Source organism: Coenobita brevimanus, chromosome 51 (assembly GCF_032717465.1).
Source record: "Coenobita brevimanus isolate Jiangsu-jjx chromosome 51, ASM3271746v2, whole genome shotgun sequence".
In the NCBI taxonomy this organism is placed as follows: Eukaryota; Metazoa; Arthropoda; class Malacostraca; order Decapoda; family Coenobitidae; genus Coenobita; species Coenobita brevimanus.
Window position 1 is genome coordinate 26,214,068 of NC_137004.1, and position 25,235 is coordinate 26,239,302.

Below are 25,235 nucleotides of genomic sequence, written 5' to 3' on the forward strand. Positions count from 1 at the left end.
CCTATTGCCAGTCAAAGACTGACTCCTTTTTCAGGCTTCTGATCCCCGCCAAATCCATCTCTTCTCTGCCACCATCACAGTGTCAAACCACGCCTTCAACAACATAACCACAACTTAGCACTTCATCAGCCATTGTGTCTCCCCTGGACATGAGTTTGCAGCCGTCTTCTGAGTCACCTGAAGTGGGCAGTCCATCACCACGTCCCATAGCTGCTCCCCTGAGCCGACTGCCAGAGCTCCTCCCTGACTCTGACTATAACTAAGCTCATCATTGTATGTCACTAGACAACACGAGATGTACTGTGCAGTGGAACATCTTTGCCAGCCGCAGTGCAACGGAGTCAAGGAGCTAGCGGGTTATTCTGCATGACGCCCTGCAAGGAATCGTGAGTGTTGACGTTGATTTAATTCTAGCTTACTGTACTGTTCCATGATTTTATTCTATTTTACCATGATTTTATTTAATTTTATCATTATGTTTTGTGTGCCCACTGCATTTTTCTTGTGTATCCATTTTTTTCATATATTTTTTCATGTCACTGCAGGGTATGGTCCTGCAGTAGCAAATGCTTGTCTGTGGTTGATGGGTCTGCTTGACCATGGTAATTGCATGGCTGTGGTTTACAGGTCTGCTTGACCAGATATAGTGTAAAACGACAGGAACAAGTGTTGTACAGTGTACTGTAATGGCCTTTTACAATGGCTTTCAAAGTTTGGTTATGTAAGAAGGGGGGGAAGAAGTCCACTATCTGGAGGGATCTACGTTCCGGACATGCCTTCGGCTCTATTACGTTGGATAATTAAGGGATTACTGTATGCCGGTACATCACCTCAGAGCACGTTTGCTTTGGCAGATACGATAAAATCTTGCTGACAGAAATGAAGGTTTGTTTTGCTGCATAAAATTACAGTGCTTGCAATTGCCTCAACCACTAACTCACAAAAGCTGCCAATGCTCACCTGATAACTCAGTTGAAGTTGGTCATCTCTTCCTGGCTCACACAGTTGGATACTTTCTAAAATCCCTTCCATCATAATTATTAGTGAACATTACTTCAATTCCACAATAATTTAATCATTAGTTATTATACCAGTTTTCTAAGCAAGATTTATTTGGAAAAATATTTTAGAACAGTTACTAAAATACACAATACAACAATTGGTGCGATAGCATTCATCACTTTTGGTATTATTATAAGTCTCTATCTATCTATCTATCTATTGCCAGACGCCTCAATCCCGTTTGGGGTGGCCAAAAACAAATCGCCTCCGAGTCGCCCTGTCCCCCGCCATTTCACTGCCCTGCTCCCAACTCACACCCCCCTCTCTCATATACCTCTCCACCCTATCCCTCCATCTCATCCTCGGCCTCCCCCTCCCTCTTCCCCCCTCCACCTCACTCACATACACTCTCTTTGTCAATCTTTCACCCTCCATCCTCTCCACATGGCCAAACCACCTCAGTGTGTTCCTCATAACGCTTCCTATCACATCCACATCCACACCACAACGCTCCTTTATATCCTCATTCGTCAGCCTGTCTCTCCACATGACTCCACAGGCTCCTCTTAAATAACTCATCTCCACTGCTCTCACTCTTGACTTGTGTCCTTCCAACAATGTCCAAGCTTCACTTCCGTACGTTAGAGTTGGTATCACAATACTGTCATGTAGTAACTTTTTCACTTCCATGCTCACTTCCCTGTTTCTTATCACTGCTTTCAAAGAACCAGCAACCTTTCTTCCCTGCTGCACCCTTTCAAGCACTTCACCCTCCAAACCTCCATCCTTACTCATCACACTACCCAAGTACTTAAACGTACTCACATTTTCCAATTCCTCACCATCCAACCTCGCTGTACATTCACTAACTTCACCTCTCTCAAAGACCATCACTTTACTCTTCCCTACATTCACCTTTAGATTCCGTTTCTTACACACTCTCTCAAACTCATCCACCAAGCCTTGCAGCTCCCCTTCGTCTTCACTCAACAACACAGTATCATCTGCAAACAACAGTACAGGGAGTTTCCAAACACTGTCCTCTCTCACTAGGGCCAATCCAACATCCACTACCCTACCTTGTACCTCTTTTATTACCCCATCCATGTACAGATTGAACAACCATGGAGACATGACACATCCCTATTTCAAACCAACTTTCAAAGAGAAAAATTCACTTAGTTCACCATCCACACGCACTGCAGCCTTCGCACCATCGTACATACTCTTCACAGCATTCAACAACTTCTCATCTACTCCATATATTCTTAACACTTTCCACAATCCTTGTCTATCCACCCTGTCATATGCTTTCTCCAAATCCATGAAAGCCGCATACAACTTCTTTCCCTTCTCTAGACACTTTTCCACTAAAGATCTAAGAACGAATATCTGATCTACACAACCTCTTCCCTTCCTAAAGCCTCCCTGTTCTTCTCCAACTAATTTCTCTGTTCTTTCTCTAACTCTGTCTATAAGTATCCTACCATACACTTTTCCTATTATACTAAGAAGACAAATGCCCCTATGATTACCACACACTTCTTTTTTTATAAGTCTCGCTGTGTGTTTATTTTTGAAACACCAATCACGTAATTTTCAAACAGATTAATGCTGCATCTGGCAAATGCACAAGTGAATGTACCGAATGCTACTTAAGAAAGGGTAAAGTTTTCAAAACCGAAAACACGGGAAGACGAAACCACCTGCCGAAATCACAGATGCTGAATGAGCCTAACTTGTGGTGTGTGAGGTTAGTGAAGATGATCTGAAATTGATCTGTACTTATATTCTGTGTTCAACCGGCTTTAACTTACTTATGTATATAGATACTGTATAGAAATGTAAATTTTATATATACTGTATACTCAAACCTCAATTTAAGGGACCTCCATTTAAGGGATTTCAGATTTAAGGGACACCATATTCTGCCTGACAGATGGACATTATTGTTTTGCAATGATATGTAATGTCTAGGTTATACACATTGATATATTTCTTTATACAGTACCTGTAAAATAATATTCATCTATCTATCTATCTGTCTATAGCCCGACGCTCTAATCCCGCAAAGGGTGGCCGCAGACAAAACGCCTCCAAGTCGCTCTGTCACCCACCATTTGACTACCCTCTCCCCAACTCACCCCCCCTCCCTCATATACCTCTCTACTCCATCCCTCCACCTCATCCTTGGTCTACCCCTCCCTCTCCCTCCCTCCACCTCACCTATATACACCCTCTTAGTCTTTCATTCTCCATTCTCTTCACATGTCCAAACCACCTCAGTCTATTTCTCCTAATCTTCTCAACCACATACACATCCACCCCACAACGTTCCATCACTTCTTCATTCATCAACCTGTCCCTCCACGTCACTCCACATGCTCCTCTCAAGTAACTCATTTCCACTGCTCTCACTCTTGACTTGTTCCCCTCTTGCAAGGTCCACGCCTCGCTGCCATACGTCAGGGTAGGGATCACAATACTATCATGCAGTGACTTCTTAACTTCCATACTCACCTCCCTATTTCTCATCACTGCTTTCATAATCATATAAATAAGTAAGAGAAGTGAAACAATCATTGCATTTTATAATAAGACTGTCTTTATATGTGGTAAAACAATGGACATTTTCAAGTAAGGGACAAGTTGATTCCCCATTTAGTCCCTTAAATCGAGGTTTGAGTGTACTGCAATAGTACGGAAAGAGTTGGAGTCAGTGTGACTAATTGGGGTTTGACCTAAGAAAAATATCTGCCCCAGAAATGAGATGGTATTCTAATGTTTCCATGCCAGCTAGGTACCAGACGACATTCTGAAAGTCTCTCAATCGTGGGACAAAAGCATCATTGCACACGGTCTTCACCTGAGGTTTACTAACACCTTGCAATCAAATTACAGTACTTTATATTAGTTCCATATATGATGTAGATAAATGGACACGAATTTTTAATTTCATTCAAATATTGAGAGCACGAACATTGCTCGGCTGAGCTAAGAACAAGGTTGGTCCTGGAAATGTGACAGTATGCTAACATCTATCTATCTATCTATTGCCAGATGCCTCAATCCCGTTTGGGGTGGCCACAAACAAATCGCCTCCACGTTGTCCTGTTCCCCGCCATTTCACTGCCCTGCTCCCAACTCACACCCCCCTCTCTCATATACCTCTCCATCCCATCCCTCCATTTCATCCTCGGCCTCCCCCACCCTCTTCCCCCCTCCACCTCACTCACATACACTCTCTTTGTCAGTCTTTCACCCTCCATCCTCTCCACATGGCCAAACCACCTCAGTGTGTTAACATACTTTGGTGATTTCCTTTAACTTATCATAATGGAGCATCTTTTCCTTACTGTGGTGAGTAAACATGTTAATAATGTTTTACTTGTGACCACAGTGATACCTAAAGCACATAAAAGAGAGTAGTTTAGCTGACCAACTTTTAATGCATTCAATCAAGTTATTAGGTGAGAACTGGCAACTTTCGGGAGTTTGTGGCCAAGGCAATTCATATGTATTTATTGCATCATCTGCAAAACAGCTGAGTGGCAAGTGAGGGGTGAAGTGACAGTGGTCAGGTAAGGAAGAAATTGGTGGGCCACAGCCCTATACACAAGTGTGAGTATAGGAGTCATGATAATTCTACAACACAACACTTCTTTCCAAAATCAATTCACCATTAAATGCTAAAGGGTTATTTCTATAGTATATTTTTCCATGTTTAATGAATAAAAAAACAAATAATATTTTTAACAAAATGAACTTACCATGTGCATTTTGAGTGTGTTTAAGAGTGGGTAATGTTTCAAAAGTAATTGTTTGTGTGGTCCAGGATACAAGTGGTATTGTATATACTGCAATGATATTGCTATATGTATATGAGTATACATCAGATATCCGAAAAAAATTGGTAACTGGGAAGGTAAATTCCCCAAGCTTCCCACATTGTATATACTGCAATGATATTGCCTAGAGAACCCAGGACATGGAGGGGCACAAAATTAGGCTATCATAGTCCAGATTATTAAAGCCTTAAAAGATTACCCTATGTCCTTTGGTGGTAGGTGGTGGTGGCCATTATCCACTCACTTGATGTACTGCTGTCTTCTTCTTTCACCTTTATCATTGTATTCCTGTGTCTTCGCTCCTCTGTTCCTGTTTTTCCCGTCCTTCCTATCACTTTTTACTAGGTACTTTTCTTTCCATATCAGGTCACTCTGTACTGAGTGACAAGCCTAATGGTTTCCTGTAATCCAGGAAACCATTTACAATGCTGGGTGATACCCATATAACCAAATAAGGAGGTGATGTGGAGCCAACTATGGTTCTCCTGTTAACTAGGTGGAGAATGCAAAACTGGCATCCATTTGGGAACCAAACTTTCATACCCTTACCTGCGCCACACCACAGTGAGGCACTGTCTACCACAAGAGAACATCAGTTCACTGCAAGGGATGACCCTGCAAGGGCAACTGCTTACCACTAGTTGATGAGTTTGCTCGGCCAGACAACAACCCTACATCCCTGACAATGTTTCACATAAGGAAAAACCTGCAGCCACCTCTTGAATTCAAAGAATGACATATTAGCATACAACTTCCTCAAACTACAGTATGTATGTCAGACAAGGGGTAATAGTAATATGTAATAGTAATAGTAATAGACTACTACAGGGTTTTCAAAGTAATAGTAATAGATTACAAGTTCCTGGCTGTAATAGTAATTATAATAGTAACAAAAGGCAAAGTAATAGAAAATTGTATGTTACTTTCCCATTGCAGACACTTCTTTAATACCATTTACCATAATCAATAAAAATAGCCTTCTCACTTTGGTTACCTGTTGGCTGCTCTCCAAGCTGCAGGTACACCACAGGAGACCATGCAGAATGGAGAGTGGTCAACAGGCCATCAGGTGATCTAGATACACTTGCACATTCAGTGGAACAGCCTCCCAATGATAATGAAAATAAAAATCATTTTCAATTTAATCAATACCGTTATCATAAATAATATATTAATAGCAACAGTAATACTAATAGATGACCAAGTAATAGTAATAGTAATAGATGACCACTAAAGTAATTATAATAGTAATATAATAGAGAGCAACTGACGTTAATAGTAATAGAAACCCAGTAATAGACCCCATGTCTGATGTATGCACCACTATATCTCATAGGATTTATTTTTTTAAATGCAACACAATCTGAGATATTAGAGCCCACCAAACAAAATAAACCAAAAACTTGCCTTTTCCATTGGTACCCACTTAATGGGTCGTTTGGGGATCCACTCCTGTAGTACTGTGCCTGGTACTTTCAGCTCCTCCTGGAGTGTGACCACTTCCTTCTTGCTCACTCCAACATTTATGTCATCCATCCCCTCACATTCCAATTTTATTTCCACTTCTCTCATTTTTCCACCACACTCTTCTTTTGCTTTGGCAACATTTTCTGAAACTATTTTTTTCAGGAAAGGTCCTTTTGCAGGGTTACTGTCAATATCTTTCATTATACTAGGTTTTTGGTACTCTTCACTGTTTCCATTTTCCAATTTTATCTCACTTACAGCTTCATCCATTACATGATTACTAGTGGCATCTTCCTGTTTAATATTTTTTTCAACATCACCTTCCATTTCAACACCAACAAAGTTTTCCCCACTAATATCCAGATCTTTTTCAACTTTAATTTCACTAACTCCCATTTTTCTCACTTCTTTATTAAGAACCTCAGACTCCTCTATCTCTTCATCATTTTCAGACTCCTCCTCCTCCTCCTTCTCCTCCTGCTGCTGCTGCTGCTGCTGCTGCTCCTCCTCCTCCTCCTCCTCATCATCATCATCATCATCATCATCATCATCATCATCATCATCATCATCCCTCAATACTTGCAAACTCCTGTCAACATCTGATTCTTGGCTTTCAATCTCATCTTCTTTTTCTGACTCTTCACTGCTACAACTGTCATTAGCTTCTCCTTCATCATTTTTTGCTTTCAACAGCTGTGAAAGGCTCTTGCTCCTTGATGTCTCTATGCAGTCACTTTCTTCATCTTCATATATATCTTCTTCACTCTCCTCCATAACATCAGCCTCATATTCATAATCAGCCTCAACATGTATGCCCTCAGCCAGCCTCTGGGCCTTGAGCTTCCACACACATTCAGCACTGGGAAACTTGGCAGTGAGATCCCTGGTCAATGGAAAAAAAAAAAAAAAAAAAAGTACAGGATAGAAAATATTATAAATATATGCAGAAGTAGCTTTCATACCAATGCAAATGGCTAAACAAAAGGGAGGGAAAACTGAGAGAGATGCCAATGAGACACATAGTATAGTAAACCCTTCATGCTCACAGACTTGAAGCTCATGGATTTGATTACTCACAGATTGACCCTAGTGATAAACAATAATGAATAGTGCAATAAAATGAAAAAAAATGCGGAGTTTAAATGGTGCGCATATATGTACTTGGTGGCCACCAGATGGCAGAGCATCACTCAGTCATGAGTCAGCTCTCACCCAAACTTTGGTTGTGTTTGTGCACTGTGCCCCACTCTCATCTAATTTTCTTCAATTTGCTGTCATCATGGCCCCCAAAATGGAAGTTAGATAACTGACGAAAAAGTGGATGCACAAAAGAAGACCAAAAGGCAAATTAAGGTAATGACTCTCCCCTGGTGCCAATGGGGATGCAGACAACGCACAATAAACATCACACATCGATCATAATTCATCATACTTAACTACATTTTCAATGATTAATCTTCCTACAGAAAGACGAATTGAGGAGAAGACTCGTTCTTTAAGCACCATATCACAAATCAATAGTTTGTGCTACTGCACACACTCCTTGCTTCCTATAACTTTAACATCCCTCACTAACCTCCTATCAGCCCTCCTGACCAGAAAATAATGTATCTGACTGCTATTTCCCCCCGACTCATACGTAACCTACCTACTCTCTCTTTTCCTAAAATGTGTGTTGCACACAATCATTGTTCGTTGCCTTCCCAAACTCAAGTATCCTTTCCCCTTCCACATTCCTTATACCATATGCACGTCTCTCATGTACTCCTTCATAACCTTGAGCTGCTTCACCTACATGACCATTTAAGTCCCCTCCCAAAATCACTATCTCATCATCCCACGTACCAACTACTACACGTATTAAGTCATCCCAAAATTTATCCTTCTCTACCTCATCCACGCCTGCCTGTGAAGCATGTGCCGATATAAATGCAGTCATCTTTCCTCCGAACAAAATTTTCATTACCAATATCCTATCGCTTACTCTCATAACATTCATAACATATTCCACCCATTTCTCCGCAACCAACACACCCACATCCCCATATCCGTCTGTCCCCCCTGCCAAAACAACTTATAGTAGCAATCCTTCCCAACAATCTTTCCGGCTGATCCACCCCTGTACCGGACTTCCTGCAAACATGCCACATCCACCCACCTCCTACTGAATGCCTCAATGACTTTCCCTGCTCTTCCCCTCAAACTTCCCACATTCCATGAACCCACTCTCATCTCCCTGGGCAATTTAATGTCCTCAAGCTCGCTTTGAATCTTATTCTAGCGTTTATAATCTGCAATAATAAAGGGGGCTGACATATCACAGGCCCCACTCACTGCACAGTCCCAGGTCCAGGCATTGGATCTGGGACCCCTAGCCCACCAGCTTACCAGTGGCTGTGGTAGTGGCCGTGGGGCACCCTGCCAGGACAGCTGCAGGGACACCCTCCAAGCGCACCTTGGCACTGCAACTGTCCCGCCTTTATACACCCACTGATAGGGCAGCCTCCTGGGGTGCAATTCCCAGGTTCGGGCCCTTCTCTATTGGGCAGAAGCGGCAATCTGGGAACCACAATGCCCTGTACCCTCTAGCACAGTTCGAGCCCATCTCGCCCCGGACCCATGATCTATGCCGGTGGAACTACCGTCATCCCCCTCCCCCCCCCCCAGTCCATCACCATGCAGTGGAGGCAAAGTTTTCTGGCCGCAATGCTCTTGCTGGCGCCAACCCCTGTAACGTAGGGGGTTACATTGTGTGAAATGTAAAGTGCATGTGGTATAGTGCATAAAAAAGTTAGAGGAAATGTTTGGGAGAGTATGCTGGTCTACTCTCCATGTTACTGTCACACTGAAAAGGTCAGCAAAGGGGATGGTTAGATAGCTAGTGAAACAGGAGCTCCAGCTCTCCCTATCACCAGCATTCCAATTCCCCTCAGGAGTACCACCCTGTTCAGCCCGTGCTACAGCTGATTTATCCACCTCCTTACCCTACCATGCCTCCTCCCACTTTCAAACACGCCCACATACAGTGTACAGCACCCTTTTCACCACTCTATGTATAGCCTCTCTTACAATACCACCATACCATTTAAGCACACTCTCTTTACCCCTTTTTGTCAAAAGATTTCCTTACACAACATCTTTCACAAATCAAATGTGTTCTTATTCTATTCCATCTATACACTCCACGTACCATATTTTACGTCATACAACGTGCACCAGCATATAATGCGCATCCATGATTTGGCAGATGATGTCAAGAAAAAAAATTACCAATGTTTAAAACAACACCAAGGAGCTTTGGACCTACCTGAAGCCTAAGCTGATACCTTCTTTCCCAACTGGCATGGCTTAGGTTATGCTAATCAAGGCTTGTCAACAACAATAGCTTAGGCTAGCATTATTTTTATTGCAGTCTATGATGAAAAATAAACCAATAAAACTCAGCCATGGTCCAAGGCTACAGAAGCCTATAGGTTCATCAGCTAATGCTACTGTTTACCAATGCTGACAAGCTCAGACTGCATCTGGCAGAGTGGGTAATTGAGTTCTTTCAATATTGCTTACTTTCAAAATAATTTTTACCACCAAAAGGCACAAAAAAATAGCGAGTCTCTTAGGATCGATAATGAGAGGAGGATGAAAAGGTTGCAAGTCTGAGATATTGAAACTATCTATCTATCTATATACCTAGGCTGCTTCCCCCAAGGAAAGGGAGGTAGCCGAGACAGGATGACTCACTCTCCATTTACTCATCCATTCAAACACATTCATTCGCATCTTAGCCCCAAAGGGGAGAACGGACAGATCCTCACCGCACCACACCGCACAAGGGTCAACTGGGCAATGCAATCAGTGACATCCGCAGCAGGGCCCGACAGCAGAACTGGTTTACCCCTGCCACATCATAACAGACCCATCCCCTTACCCGCACCTGACCTGACTAGCTGATCAGACCAAATGCGGGAGAATATCCCCTCAGGGCTGCGTCATCACTTATTCATTCACAATTTCTCTCCATTTATTTCTGTCACGCACAGCCACTATTCCTTGCTCAACAGACATCCCTCTCGCATCCAGCGCTCTCTTCACACTGTCCATCCATCCTATTCGTGGTCTTCCTCTCAGCCTTACACCTCTCACATCAGATCTAGTTATCTTTTTCACCAATCGCTCATTATCCATTCTCTCCATATGCCCAAACCATTGCAACAGTACAAAGAAACAGTACAAAGAAACAAGCAAGGTATGGCCATTGTGTGATGTTTCTGATTGTACCATGGCCTAAGTTAGATCTAGCCTAATCAGTTACTTGCAAGGCCTCTAATAGATTTATTCAGTAATACTATGTTCTCATATATAAATATATATACTGTATACAGGTATATTTCGTGTGACCTTGGATCGTACACAGTTATACCTGGGTATTCTACTGTAGAGGCCACTCTGGTGAACAGGAGAGTGTGGGTACTATTTAATGCAACCCATACGCCTAATCTGAACCTGACCTTCATGTTATAATGCGCAGTGTGATTTTTGAAGCTTTTTTCTAGAAAAAAAGATCGCAATATATAGCGAAAAATACGGAACATTCAATAAACCCATTTCTACTGCTCTTACTTTTCACTTTTTGTTCTAACATCAACACACTAAAAGTCTCACACTTGCATGCCCATGTGGAGACTAGCTCACCTTCATGAAATCCTTTTGTAGACTCCACTCTGACCTGTTTTGTATAAAGGCCTTCATAGCATCAGTTACCTTCCATCCTTACGCCACTCTACTTTCCAATTCTGTTGAACAATTACCTCCTATTTCTATTACTGTGCAGTACTACAATTAGATACTTAACCTCTTCACTGCAAACCACTTGTGAAAACTTGTGCATCTCATACCAAAATATCATTGAGTTTTCAGTCCTCTCATTTTGAAAATTTTGGCCTATAGTTGTTGGCCACGGTCTGGCACACCTACAATCGGCACCTGAAATCCTATAATCCATTGCTGGGGGTTAATATAGCACATAAAATTTACTGGCTGGGACACTGCTACATGTAGTGGTGCATTGAGGTGATAAGTGTCAGGGCATAACAGATGACCTACAAGAAAAGTCAAGTAAAACGAATTCCCTTGGGATTCATCATACAGATTTTGACTGCATCATACTGACTGATGCCAACAGCAGTCTGAACCCGGTTCAACAACTGATGATATCAGCAGTCAAGAGTTAAACTCCTCACCATTCTAAAATCTCAATCCATTCACCACCACATCACATTAAAAGTCATCTTCTGTCTCAACAAACATTACTTTAATCCACATTTACCCACGAAATATAACACCCACAAACATCCACAAAATTCCGCATCAATCTGCAATGTTCTTGTTTGTTATTGGCAAACTCTGCATCAACATATGAAACATGTACACTAATAGCAAGCAACACAGCTTCATCTGCATAAATGACATTTGAGAAACTGCATTTCACACCCTTAGCCATCCATTACCATATGCATTTCACTTCCCACCACGAAGTGAAAATTGTCTTCTTTCTTTGGTTTTACGCCAGGTATCCCCGAAGGGCTAAGGCGTTGCCCCTGGGTAGAGGACTTTGGACTGAAGCGTATAGCATTTTATGACCGGATGCCCTTCCTGATGTCTACCAATGACCCTTGGGTGGATTCGATCCTCCGACCCTTCAGTCAGAGCGGAGCGCTCTAACCCACTGAGCCACGGCTGCTACTCATACAAAGTGAAAATAAGTAAATATCAAAAAAGCTTCTTCTACAATGCTATACAAACCTGTAAATTTGATCCCGCAGTTTGTGTGCAAACTGGAACTTGTGAGCAACCTGGTAAAGTTGCACATACAATTCTGGGTCGGGTAAGGTTGCGACAGCATTGTGATACACAGCTTGTGCTACAGCACAATTCAGTACCTGAGGAAAAAGATGAACCCAACTTATTGGTCATGACAGTTTACATCAGACTGACAATTATCAGAATATAGAATCTTATTCTATTTGGCTACATTTTTACAGATATAAAAAGTTGCCATATCAGATTCATTACACTGGAGGATCACATTTTAGTTCAACTAATTACACTAACCCTCTATATATTTAATGTAAACTTTAGTTTCAGAAAACATGGGCTAAAATAATCTCACTTTTCATACATTTTCAACTAGCATGACCTTCATTTCTACAACAAATAACTAATTTTTGAAACAGCTCCCATACCATCATAGAATCTAATATTTTCAAGAGAAACATTGTTCAAACATCAAAAAACACAGGAAAAATAAGATTTAAACCAGATCCAACATAACAAACTACAGGTATACCTCAATATACGATGCCCCTAGATGTGATACCCCGGCTTAGCAATGGGAGTAGAAATACCACCATACCCCACTGGACGATGGCTGCACCCTGGTTTAACAATGGGCCCTCCAAGGTCATGTCCACGAGCGATAGGCCAAAATTTTGAATCACGCGCGTTCCCTCGTCCAGCTGAGCCTGCCTGCCTCCCAGGATGCACAGGAGCGCTTGCACAGCCCCCACAGCCATCATTCACCCCGAGCTCACCCATATCATTCTTCTCACCCTGCCCATCTCTGAGTGAGGAACTCTTTTACACTCGCCCATCCCGCATCATGTTGCATCACCAGCGTTACGCAAGCTGCTATTGTAGTGCATCATAACTGTGTACGAGCAGTGCCGTGAGTAAAGTGATACTAATTGTCTATGGAGTGTGATTTTGCGTGAATTTTGGCCTAAATAAATGTGATCATGTTTGGTATGGGCGCTGCACATGGTAATGCTTGTGAAGACCCTAGTCGGGGTGGTAAACAGCCTGCTAGTGTTGGTGCTGGTGATGTTCCTGCAAAGTATGTTCATACAATGGTGTCTCTGGAAATGAAACTAGATATTCTTAAACACCACGACAAAGGCGAGGGTGTGTGTGCCATCGCCTTGGCTCTACACCTGGCCCAGTCAACTGTCTCCGCCATTATCAAGAAGGGTGAGGCCATTAAGGCTGCTGCTGGGGAGGTTGCAACCTTTATCCGCCTCCCATACCACTTGCCAGAGAGCACCTGCGATGGAGGAGCTGGAGCGGATGCTCTGCACGTGGATGGAGGACCAGAACAGGAGGAAGGCACCCATGAGTCAGGCAATCATTTGCACCAAGGCTCTCTCACAGGGCTCGAGTCCCTGGGAGTGGCTTTGGTTGCCCGGGCAAGTACCACATCTCCCAACACAACACACACAACAACGCCGTTTTTTCTACACCGAGAAATGACTCCCTGGCTGTCATTTCTCGACGACTTCTTCTAGCCAGGGACACTGAGAGCAATCCAGGACCCACCAACAAATACATATGTCCAACATGCTCAAAACCTCTCACGTCACGCCAACAGACAGAGTTCGGTTCAGTACAATTAGTCTCTGCTGTGTACTGTTGAGAAAGTTTATAAATTCTTGTCCTTAGAGAATCGGCGAAGTAAGCCGGCATAATCATTGTTTGATTTTCACAAGACAATTCATTGTCCTGTTCTCAAGATTATTGAATAATATTCTTTAATATTGTATACTCTATAAAAACCCTGTGACAGTAAGGTAACTTATTTTCCTACAATATTTAAATTACTGGAACTTTTGGGTAGCACCTCGTATGAATCAATGGGTGACAGACATTATTAATATCAATTAGGAATAGGGCTGGAACTAGAACTAACCCATGTGGCACGCCAGCATTATTCGAGTGGAAATTGGAATATACACCACCTACTTTAACTCTTATCTATCTGTTGCTGAGATATGAGGATTAACCCTTATGGTCCTAAACGGCCCTGTGGGGATTTGTGTTGCTTTGACACTCTGGCTTAAAATGCCCGGTAGAGCAATTGCAATAAAAAACTACATTCAAATTTTCCTGCTTCTTACGTGATGTAACCTACCCCAAGACCATCCCAGCTATGAGATGAGAGGGAGTGAGGAGGGCTCCAGCCCAACAACAGAGTTAGGGGTAAGCCCCCCCCTGCCCTGTCTCTCCCTCTGCCTACCTCCTCAGTTGATCCCTTATGTGACGTATCCCACTCTTTCTACCCTTCCTACTGCCATTGGGCATAGAGGTGAGGTTTGGCTGTGGCAGTGACTCCTCTACCGAGAGACGTATCCCTCACCACTTCTCCTTCCTATTTGAATGTGCAGAATAGGTGATGTTTCCACACTCTACACTCCCCCTCTCTGGAAATTCTCTTCCCTGCCTACACCTTTTTCCTTTCCTCCATTGTGTTACTCCCTCACTCCCTTGCGTGACGCATCAAATGAGGATTCATTTCCCGACTTTAATGCACTTTATAAACCTAAAATAAGATTTTGTTTTTATTGTAGCAATACCTACTGTATGTATAGTAATATGTGTGTATGTTATTAGCTCAATGTAATGTACAGTATATTTTTGGAAATCTACCATGCATTACCGTATTTTTCTGTGGGTTACGTCTCTACGCCACTGCTTTTTTACACCTTTAGTGTTGTAATTATTTGTTTTCCTACGGTAAAAGATACGTTATTGCACATACAAAGCCGTGTTATACCTTTATGTTACAGATATCTCATGATATTTAATCATATTGAAACTAAAGTAAATAACTCTGTATGTGTTCACAAAGATACTGATGATGGCAGACGCACGAGAGTTTATGACATTACAAAGCAATGTAGTACGAGTTTTAAGTTCTCTGTCGAGTGAAATTACGGTAAACATCGCTTAGCCACACAACAGCACGTAATACCACTTGTCATACGTCATTAGTTAAGGAATTTTACTCATTTCTAACCTATGCATGATTGCTGGTTGGCAGCAGTCTCCTAATATATTTTTTAGATGATTTGCATCACTGTTAAACCACTATGCAATCTATATTTGAGTGAATTACAAAGGAACTCTATGGTAAATATAAACCTCCGGTATCTTTTTCCAGTTGTTTCACGCAAGCATGTACACGCACATGTTGCATCACTCTTTGAGATTCCAATATTTCTGCAAGATAATAATAATGCAGACTTGTCTAAGTATACATTATCATTGAAGTTACCGTCTGAAGAAAAGTATAGCACCACACCGCATCGGTCAGGCTGTAACATAACAGGTTAGTGAAGTTCAAAACAGTATCAACTGCAAATTCAGATTTGATATAACAATATGTGCCACCCTTGTTACAGATGTTAATGAGGAGTTGGTAACCAAGAAAACAGAATGGAGATAATTCAGTAGAGGGAGAGACTTGGGGTTCTGTGAGAAAAAGGGCTAGAGGGGTTACGGGCTGAAGAAAGAAGTGAATGCAATTTAAATGGCAGTGCTTTAGTGGACATTTGTGCTGGGAGGGGGTTGGTGATAGCCAATACCCTCTTCAGGCATAAAATGATCCACAGGTATACATGGCGAGTGATGAGAAGGGTGGGTGGTGAACTGAATGAAAGGAAGGCAATGATTGATTATGTGTGTGTGGATGAAAGGATGCGAAGATGTGTAATGGATGCAAGAGCTTATACAGGTTGGGGGAGTGGACTTTCTGACCACTACTTGGTGGTGGCCAGAATTAGGATCCAAGTAAGATGGAGGAATAGAAGAAGGGAAAGACGAGAGGAAGGAGTAGTTGCAAGGAGAGTGGAAAGGTTACAAGTGGATGAGAAAAAGGCAGAGTATAAGAGAGAAGTGGAGGAACGATTGGGCAAACATGAATTGAAGCAGATGGGGGATGTGGAAGGTGTGTGCAGGATATTTACAGAAGATATATGTGCAGCATGTGATGTGGTGTGTGGGAGGAAGAGAAGACGGAGGGGGGTGCGAGGAACAGCGTGGTGGACTGAAGAGGTGAGATAGGCTGTGGCACAAAAGAAGAAAGCATACAATGAATGGATGAGAAATAGGGGTGTGGAAGAAGTTGAGAGGCGGAAGAGAGAGTTCTATGTAGAAAGAAAGAGAGAGGTGAAAAGATTAGTAAGAGAGTTTAAGAAGAGAGTGGATGAGGAATTTGGAAGGAATCTGAGTGTAAAGTGGAGAGACTGTAAGAAAATGTTCTGGAAAGAAGTGAAGAAAGTAAGACAGGGTGGAAGTGAGGTTAGCAGGGGAAAAATAAAAATGGTAGATTACTAGTGGAGAAGGGAGAAAAAGTGAGCAGATGGAGAGAAAATTTTAAGGAATTGTTGAACATACAGGATGGAAGTAATGCAAGTAAAAGTGGCTGGGGAATGGCCAGGAGAAGGAGGGAGGTGAGAAGACAGGAAGAAATCAGTAGGATAGAAGCTGTGAAAGCAATGAAGAAAGTTAAATTGGGGAAAGCCCCAGGAATTGATGGTGTGTGTGGTGAAATGCTGACGCATCAAGGAGAGATAGTAGTATAATGGATGTGGAAGATGTGCAGACTGGCCTGGGAGGAAGGTAGAGTCCCGGAGGGTAGGAAGTCAAGTATAATTATTCCCTTGTACAAAGGAAAAGGGGAAAAAGAAGTGTGTGGTAATCATAGGGGCGTTTGTCTTCTTAGTATAATAGGAAAAGTGTATGGTAGGATACTTACTGACAGAGTTAGAGAAAGAACAGAGGAATTAGTTGAAGAAGAACAAGGAGGCTTTAGGAAGGGAAGAGGTTGTGTAGATCAGATATTCATTCTTAGATCTTTAGTAGAAAAGTTTCTAGAAAAGGGCAAGAAGTTGTATGTGGCTTTCATGGATTTGGAGAAAGCATATGACAGGGTGGATAGACAAGGATTGTGGAAAGTATTAAGAATATATGGAGTAGATGGGAAGCTGTTGAATGCTGTGAAGAGTATGTATGATGGTGCTAAGGCTGCAGTGCGTGTGGATGGTGAACTAAGTGAATTTTTCTCTTTGAAGGTTGGGTTGAAACAGGGGTGTGTCATGTCTCCATGGTTGTTCAATCTGTACATGGATGGGGTAATAAAAGAGGTACAAGGTAGGGTAGTGGATGTTGGAGTGGCCCTGGTGAGAGAGGATTGTGTTTGGAAACTCCCTGTACTGTTGTTTGCAGATGATACTGTATTGTTGAGTGAAGACGAAGGGGAGCTGCAAGGCTTGGTGGATGAGTTTGGGAGTGTGTGTAAGAAATGGCATCTAAAGGTGAATGTAGGGAAGTGTAAAGTGATGGTCCTTCAGAGAGGTGAAGTCAGTGAATGTACAGCTAGGTTGGATGGTGAGGAATTGGAAAATGTGAGTACGTTTAAGTACTTGGGTAGTGTGATGAGTAAAGATGGAGGTTTGGAGGGTGAAGTGCTTGAAAGGGTACAGCAGGGAAAAAAGATTGCTGGTTCTTTGAAAGCAGTGATAAGAAACAGGGAAGTGAGCATGGAAGTGAAAAAGTTACTACATGACAGTATTGTGATACCAACTCTAATGTATGGAAGTGAAGCTTGGACGTTGTTGGAAGGACACAAGTCAAGAGTGAGAGCAGTGGAAATGAGTTACAGTATTTAAGAGGAGCCTGTGAAGTCGCATGGAGAGACAGGCTGACGAATGAGGATATAAAGGAGCGTTGTGGTGTGGATGTGGATGTGATAGGAAGCGTTATGAGGAACACACTGAGGTGGTTTGGCCATGTGGAGAGGATGGAGGGTGAAAGACTGACAAAGAGAGTGTATGTGAGTGAGGTGAAGGGGGGAAGAGGGAGGGGGAGGCCGAGGATGAGATGGAGGGATGGGGTGGAGAGGTATATGAGAGAGGGAGGTGTGAGTTGGAAGAAGGGCAGTGAAATGGCGGGGCACAGGGCGACGTGGAGGTGATTTGTTTGTGGCCACCCCAAATGGGATTGAGGCATCTAGCAATAGATAGATAGATGGAACACCGATATTAGTTAAATAACAGCCTGAACCCGCACTTCTCCGCTGACGAGCATGAGCAGTGTGCTAGAGCTACTGCTGGCACTGTCGCTTGATCAACCAGGAGGACCTTGCACTCTCCAGCCCTACCCTGCCGGTGATGGTAATCCAAGATACCATCGCATTAGCAGATATTTATTGCAGCAGCCATTGCTACAGGAGGATGGAAACAGAAGGTGTGATATCTAATGTGCATGTAGTGTGTAGACAGTAGAAGGTAGAGGTATTATGAAAGTATGCTGGCCTACTCTCTGTGTTCATGAAAGCACTGAAAATGTTCAGCAAAGGGACATGGTTAGGAACAAATCCAGAAGGACGGTGAAACGGGAGCTCCAGCTCTTCCTGTCACCAGCTTGCCATCCACCGCAAGGAGTATCTCCCTGTTCGACTGGTGCTACAGTCTACTCCCTAATGATCTCTCACTATCCATATTTAAACAGCATTAACCCCTAAAGTACTAACAGGATCAATCAATCCTTTTTCAGGATTTCACTAGGTGCCTAATGTGATCGATAGAGAAGCCTTTGTAAAAAAAAAAAGTGCGGACACTAGGCTTTGGCCCGACTGTGATGTATATTGATGAAAACAAGTGAGAACTAAGTCCTGAGTAGGAAGGGGGGAGGATCTGGGCCCCTACCCATGGTAAGGGTGGGGGGGTGATTCCCCCAACGCCCTCTCGCCACCTTCTTCTACCCCAATACCTTTGTTCCCTCCCCCCCTCCCTAGCGTCTGACCACCTCCTACACCCTCCCTCCTCCTCCCCCACCATCTTCCATCATGCCACCGTGGTTCCCCTCCCTTCCCCCCCCCCGTCTCCCTGGGGAGGGTTATATCCCCCGCACCCACCCTCCACATCCCTGTACTCCCTCTCTGCCTGTCCTCTTTGTCTTATGGTGTTTGTCTCCCACCTCTATACCCCTGTGCCACCCCTCCAGGCCTCTCCTCACCCCATCCCCATCCCCCACGCCCGTAGTATGCTGTCCGCTTACCTCTGCCCCCCCCCCCCCTGCCTAGAGTATTATTCGTCATTGTTACTCTTCATGTCGCATGTTTTCATTCAATACCAGATTATTGTTTGTGTAACTGCATACACTGATCCATGAAATGCAGAATGTATGTTTTTTCAAGTACTGTATGTTTTTTATTTTGACAGCTACACAGCTATGAGGGAAGAGGAGAAGTGCTGGGGAGGAAGAGTGTTGGGAGAGTGAGGAACACCAACATAATTATTTTGCATGCTATTGTTTGGAAAAAAAACAAAAAAAGGCTGGAAAATTCTGAAGGGGGGTAGGGGAGGTAGCTCTAGCTTTATTTACCCCTTGAAATTCTTACAGCTACTTGATTTGACAGCTCTGAGGAGAGAGGATGGGGAGGAAGGGGTGAGGGGAGAGGGGATGGTGGAGTGTGTGAGTAACACCAGGAAAAAGATTTTTTTTTTTTTTTTTGTACAGCTACACAACTATGAGGGAAGGGGACGGGCAAGGGAAGATGGTAAGGGTAGAAGTGTTTGGCGGGAAGGTGTTGGAGTGAGTGAGGAACACCAACATAATTATTTTGCAAGCTACTGTTTGAAAAAAAATGAGCTGGAAAACTCTGGAGGGGGTAGGGGAGGACTGGGGGGTACCTCTAGCTTTTTTTTTCCCCCCCCTCGAAATTCTTACAGCTACTTGATTTCACAGCTCTGAGGGGAGGGGATGGAGGGGAAGGGGTGAGGGGAGAGGGGATAGTGGAGTGTGTAACACCAAGAAAGAAATTTTGCTCTTTTTTTGGCAGGGGGACACCTACACAGCTATGAGGGATGGGGATGGGGGAAGGGAAGGTGGGGAGGAGAGAAGTGTTGGGGGAAAGGGTGTTGAAAGTGAGTGAGGAACACCAACGTAATTATTGTGCATGCTATTGTTTGGGGAAAAAATATATATATATGAGCTGGAAAATTCTGAAGGGTAGGGGTAAGGGGGAGGGGGTAGGGGAGGAAGAGAGGGGGAAGTGATGGGAGTGGGTGAGGAAGGTCATGGGAGGGGAGGAATAAGGGAGGAATGGGATGGAGACGCACAGAAAAGCGGAGTCGCCCCACCTGGAAGGGTAACTTCTTTCAACTTCTAATATACTATAGCAGTGGCCGTGTGTGTGTGTGTGTGTGTGTGTGTGTGTGTGTGTGTGTGTGTGTGTGTGTGTGTGTGTGTGTTTTGGGCAGCCGAAACTAAACATTCAAATCGCACCAAAATTGGCATAGAAATCGCAAAATATTCGCTGATGTGAAAAAAATTGGTCCCATCACGACTAAAAAACTTTTACTATATTTAATGAGCAATCACATTTTGACCAAAAAACACTGCTCCTGGCGCCCAGCACAGGATCTCCGTAGAATTTTTTGCCCACAGGTAGAGCTACAGTAAAGTATTTCAGACTTGCATTTGGACAACTTTGGTTCATTCCTGAAGTAACTCGATCAGTTGGTTAGCTGCAAAAAATCCAAGTGACAACGTTACACTAGAACAGCACATAAACGCAAGAGCCCTCTGCAGGAGCAAGTGCGAGGGGCCCAAAGGGCCCACGAGCACTTGTTGACAGGCTATAGCTCATGAACCAGTTAGTCTAAAATGCTCTGGTTTGTGGCATAAGGTGTGTAAATTCAAGCTCTAATCCTTGGGCATAAAACTTTTTTACTTCTGTAAGAGTCGAAAAATCGGCTCCATATACTGTACAGGTTTTCATAGAAGTTTGGTTGATCGAATTGCATATCCCAGGGGACTGCAGATGGTTTTCTTATAAAATCTCACCAACAGTAGCATACAGGATGGCAAAGGATGGATTATATCCACTTTTCCTGCCAATTTCTTGCTCAGTTATTCTGGTATACAGTATTATGAATAACAGACATCATTTAATCCGCTAACTCCTTGATGTTTTGTATTTTGTGGGTCTATATTGCTAGCAGAGGTATCAAAGGTATTCATCATTCATTCTCTTGTTTAAACTCCTGTACGCCTAATTCACATTTGCACATTTCAGTTACCAAACAAAATTTATTGAACAACTGGTGTGTTAAATGACAATGGTAAATGGAGTGTATATTCCTACTGACTTAAATGTGAACTAGACAGTCACACAAACTCCCACTCAGTGATGAGTTTTTTTTTTTAATGATTCAAATAGTGAAACCATCTGGAATTTAAGGCTGTTATACAACAACACTGGCACTATAATTCTGTGGCTGAAATGACTAGATGTTAAGGTACTTTCATTTGCTTCCAGGACAATGTATTACACAAAAAAACACCAGGAAAATATTATGATTGATTTAAGGTGTGAAAACCATGGCATCTTTGCCGGCATGACGTCATAAACCCAGAAATCTCTGAACGAGTGGGATCGTCAGTGTTGAATTTAAAAATTTATGTGTGTCTGGTATGTACAGTATTATATCTGTATTTTGCATACTACTTATCACTTTCCCAGACAAGGTCATCCAAAGACTCACAATTCACAATGATCATACAACGGGGATGGAACCAGTCAATCATACACTGTATGAGGCATTCAGTAGTATGAGGTCTGTTCAGAAAGTATCCAACCTTAGGCTTAAAAAAAAAAAAAAAAAAACTGTTGAGCTACGACACTAATCCCCTTCAAAGCGGGCCCCTTCTGACTTGATGCACATAGCCCAGCATTCTTTCCATTGCCTGAAACATTTTTCAGAGTCGGTTTTTGGTACCACCAGCAGGTGCTTCGTCGCATTCATCACAATCTGTTCACTCGATTAATATTCCTCAAGACATGTCAGTGTGTGTAAATCACAATCCAGACTTTCTGAAGACTCTTATCACTGGAGATGAGACTTGGGTGTACTGTACAGGTACAACCCAGAAACCAAAGCACGGTTGCCCCAGTGGAAGTATGCAGGGTTGTCTTGACCAAAAAAAGTACGACAGGTCCGTAGCAAGGTGAAATGCACTCACATGTTGATAGTTTTTTCTTCCACTACCGTGGTGTTGTGCATCAAGAATATGCACCAGAATGTCAGACTGTCAACAAATATTACTACCTCAACATTATCCATCATCTTCATGATGCAGTTCTGCAGAAAAAACCAGACCTTTGGAAAGCTGCAAGTTGGAAGCTGCACTATACAATGCCCCTGCCCATTCTTCTCAACTGATTCAGAAATTTTTGGCCAAGCAAATCATTCTGCTGGTCTGGCAGGCCCCCTACTCAACAGATATGGATCCGTTCAACTTTGGCTATTCCCCAAACTCATAACTCCGTTGAAGGGTTCCGATTTGAGACGAGAAGAGATCATGATGAATGCAACAAAGCACCTGCAGGAGTTACCAAAAACCAACTTTGAAAATGTTTCGGAAGTGGAAAGAACGCGGGGCTACATGTCAAGTCCTGGCTCAACAGGTTAGCTATTTATCATTTTAGAGCCCATGGTCCAATACTTTGTGAACAGACCTCGTACAAAGGTTCAAACACCTTTACTTCATTGTGGCTGAGATGCCTCTGTACTACAGTACCTGGCCCCTCATATAGCAAGAGCCCACTGTACTTCATTGCACAGTAGATACACATTTTGATGTTGTTTCGAGAAAAGAGTAAATATACAGGTCAGTCAGTGATTTAGGGAAGGGCGTCATGGGTACACGCCCCCCCCCCCCCAATTTTTGGCAAACCAATGATTACTCATAATAAACGAACTAAAGGTATTAACCAAAATTTATGCAATGAATATCTTATTGCATTTATACTTACTTATAATATTGTTTTCCAATAATTAAAACCATCCACCCATCCATCATCCAATCCTATGTTGCTCCATAAAAGCATAGGAGCCTGGAGCTAGGCAAGTTGGTCCTGGTATTTAAGATGAGAATGACCGAACTCACTCATCCCTGGGTGGCATTACATGAGTAATAAACCCCAACCACCCCTTGGATATAAAGCTACACAGGCTCAATCTGATTGGAGCGCCTTAGTTACCCACTAGACCACCAGGCGCCATAATTTGGTTATATGGTTACCACCCCGCGTAGTAAATGGTTTCCTGGTGTACAGGAAACATGTACAGTAATCCCTGTAATAACTGGACGCCCAATTCCCGGACACCCCAGTGCCAGGACATTTTGGGCCCGGGCCTTTGCCCCCCCCCCCCCCATCCGATTTTTTTTTTTTTTTTTTTTTTTTTTCCCCCAACCGTACTTTGAACTTGGCATGCGGCGCTGAACAGCTGTGTTTTCATGCATAGTAGGGCGGCCCCCTGCTTCCTCCTCCCCTCCCCAGTTCCCGCTTAACTACCATCATGACTAGAAGCTCGTTGCAATGGCTGCCGTATGTTCTCGTTTTTGTGAATAAACAATGAATAAACTGCTATACCTTGCCACAAGACCACATGGGAATTTACAGTGTTGTGCAGTGTTAAGAAATTAGAATTCAGAGTGCAAAGGCTTAAGTGCAGACAGCAACACTGGCGTGCTGCAACTGGTATGGCGCAAGTAAGAAGAGAATGTGCAGTGTTAAACAGTTATACACAGTGCAAAGGATTAAGTGCAGCACAACAATGGATTACTGTACGTGGTTCAAGAGCATTTTCACCACTGCCAGAGGTTTAGAGGAGGCAGGTTAATCTACGTAACAGCCACAGATGTGTTGTAAGTACCCTGTACACTGCTAAATATTTTCCACACTCACTTCTAATTCCTCATTCTCTGGTTCCTTTTCATTTAATTCATGGTTTCTGTCCTTTATTTGCGTGAATAGGGTCTTAAATAGGTGCTATGCATGTCCGGTAGGGAGGTATGTAGGTGGTTTTCTGAGTTCGGCTGGGTTAGTGTCCATATGTACATGCCCAGGAGGCATTTTCCCAATTTCTGGACAAACCCAATTTCCGGACTTGCCGTTGGCTCTATTACATTGGACATTGGAGGGATTACTGTAAAGTAAATGAGCATTTAAATTTTTTTCCACAAATCAGGCCCCCCTTCCCCCTCCCCTTTTTTCACAGTGATGGCTCTGGCTCTGAAAGTGATAGCACCCGATGAGTTTTGAGGATGGTAAACTGCCATAATAATACAATAACAAGCAGAGCTATAATTACTTTCTCAATCCTACCTTTTCACGATTTTTTGCGATGATTTCCTCTAACCCAGCAATATTATCATTCTTCATTTTCATCTTCAGGTGCTCTACATACAGCAGCTCCAGCCGAAATAACTGCAATACAGAAAGAATAACTGCAATAAGCTGATAATTAAATTCATGAGATACTTTTGTTATTTTTTATGGTATACTTATCAGAGTGGCTGTAAACAAGATTGATTTTGGGGGTGTGCAGAGAAGGAATGCAGTGCCAGGAGATGTGACACTGGCACAGGTGAAGTAGATGAAAAATGGGAAAGCAGCTGGGGCTGATGAGGTGCATGAAGAGATGATTAGGTGTAGTGGAGAGAGGAGAACGTAGTGCTTGTTGGAGATATGTGAAAATGCATGGATGAGTGAAACTGTGCCAGCAGAGTGGAAAAAGGCAGTGATTGTACCCCTGTACAAAAATAAAGGTGAGCGAAGTGACTGCAAGAATTATCATGGCATAAGTTTACTGAGTGTTGTAGGAAAGGTATATGGAAGAATTATTATAAAGAAAGTACGAGAGATATCAGATGTCCTATAGTTGCTTCAAACGACTCTGAGGTTGTCATTATCATATCCTGGCAACCTACCCATCAACTGTGCTTCCAATTTAGTGTATAATATGATTCTGTGTGATTCATGTATGTTTGTGCATATAAATATGATCTGTATATACAAAACTGGATGCACTGGTGACACGTAGGTTGCCAGGGTATGATAACGACATCCGAGTCGTGCACCGCGACTATGGTGAGTGATGAACAGGGTGCCTTCAGAAGTGGCAAAGAATGTGTGGATCAAATATTTGCAGTGAGACAGATAGTGGAGAAGGCTTGTGAGATGGAATGTAAGGTGTTTATGGCATTCTTGGATCTGGAAAAGCATACAACAAAGTA

General features: G+C 42.9%; 1 protein-coding gene across 1 annotated transcript in view; it reads right to left on the bottom strand.

The window, feature by feature from the left end:
* Positions 1–25,235, bottom strand: part of LOC145400191 (uncharacterized) — a 170,019-nt gene that overhangs the window by 104,929 nt on the left and 39,855 nt on the right. Inside the window, exons 5-7 of the mRNA XM_080272705.1 lie at positions 24,325–24,426; positions 12,117–12,253; positions 6,258–7,200 (exon numbers count right to left, since the gene is read on the bottom strand). Of these exons, the coding sequence (XP_080128831.1) occupies positions 6,258–7,200; positions 12,117–12,253; positions 24,325–24,426 (1,182 nt within the window). The remainder of the gene's footprint in view (positions 1–6,257; positions 7,201–12,116; positions 12,254–24,324; positions 24,427–25,235) is intronic.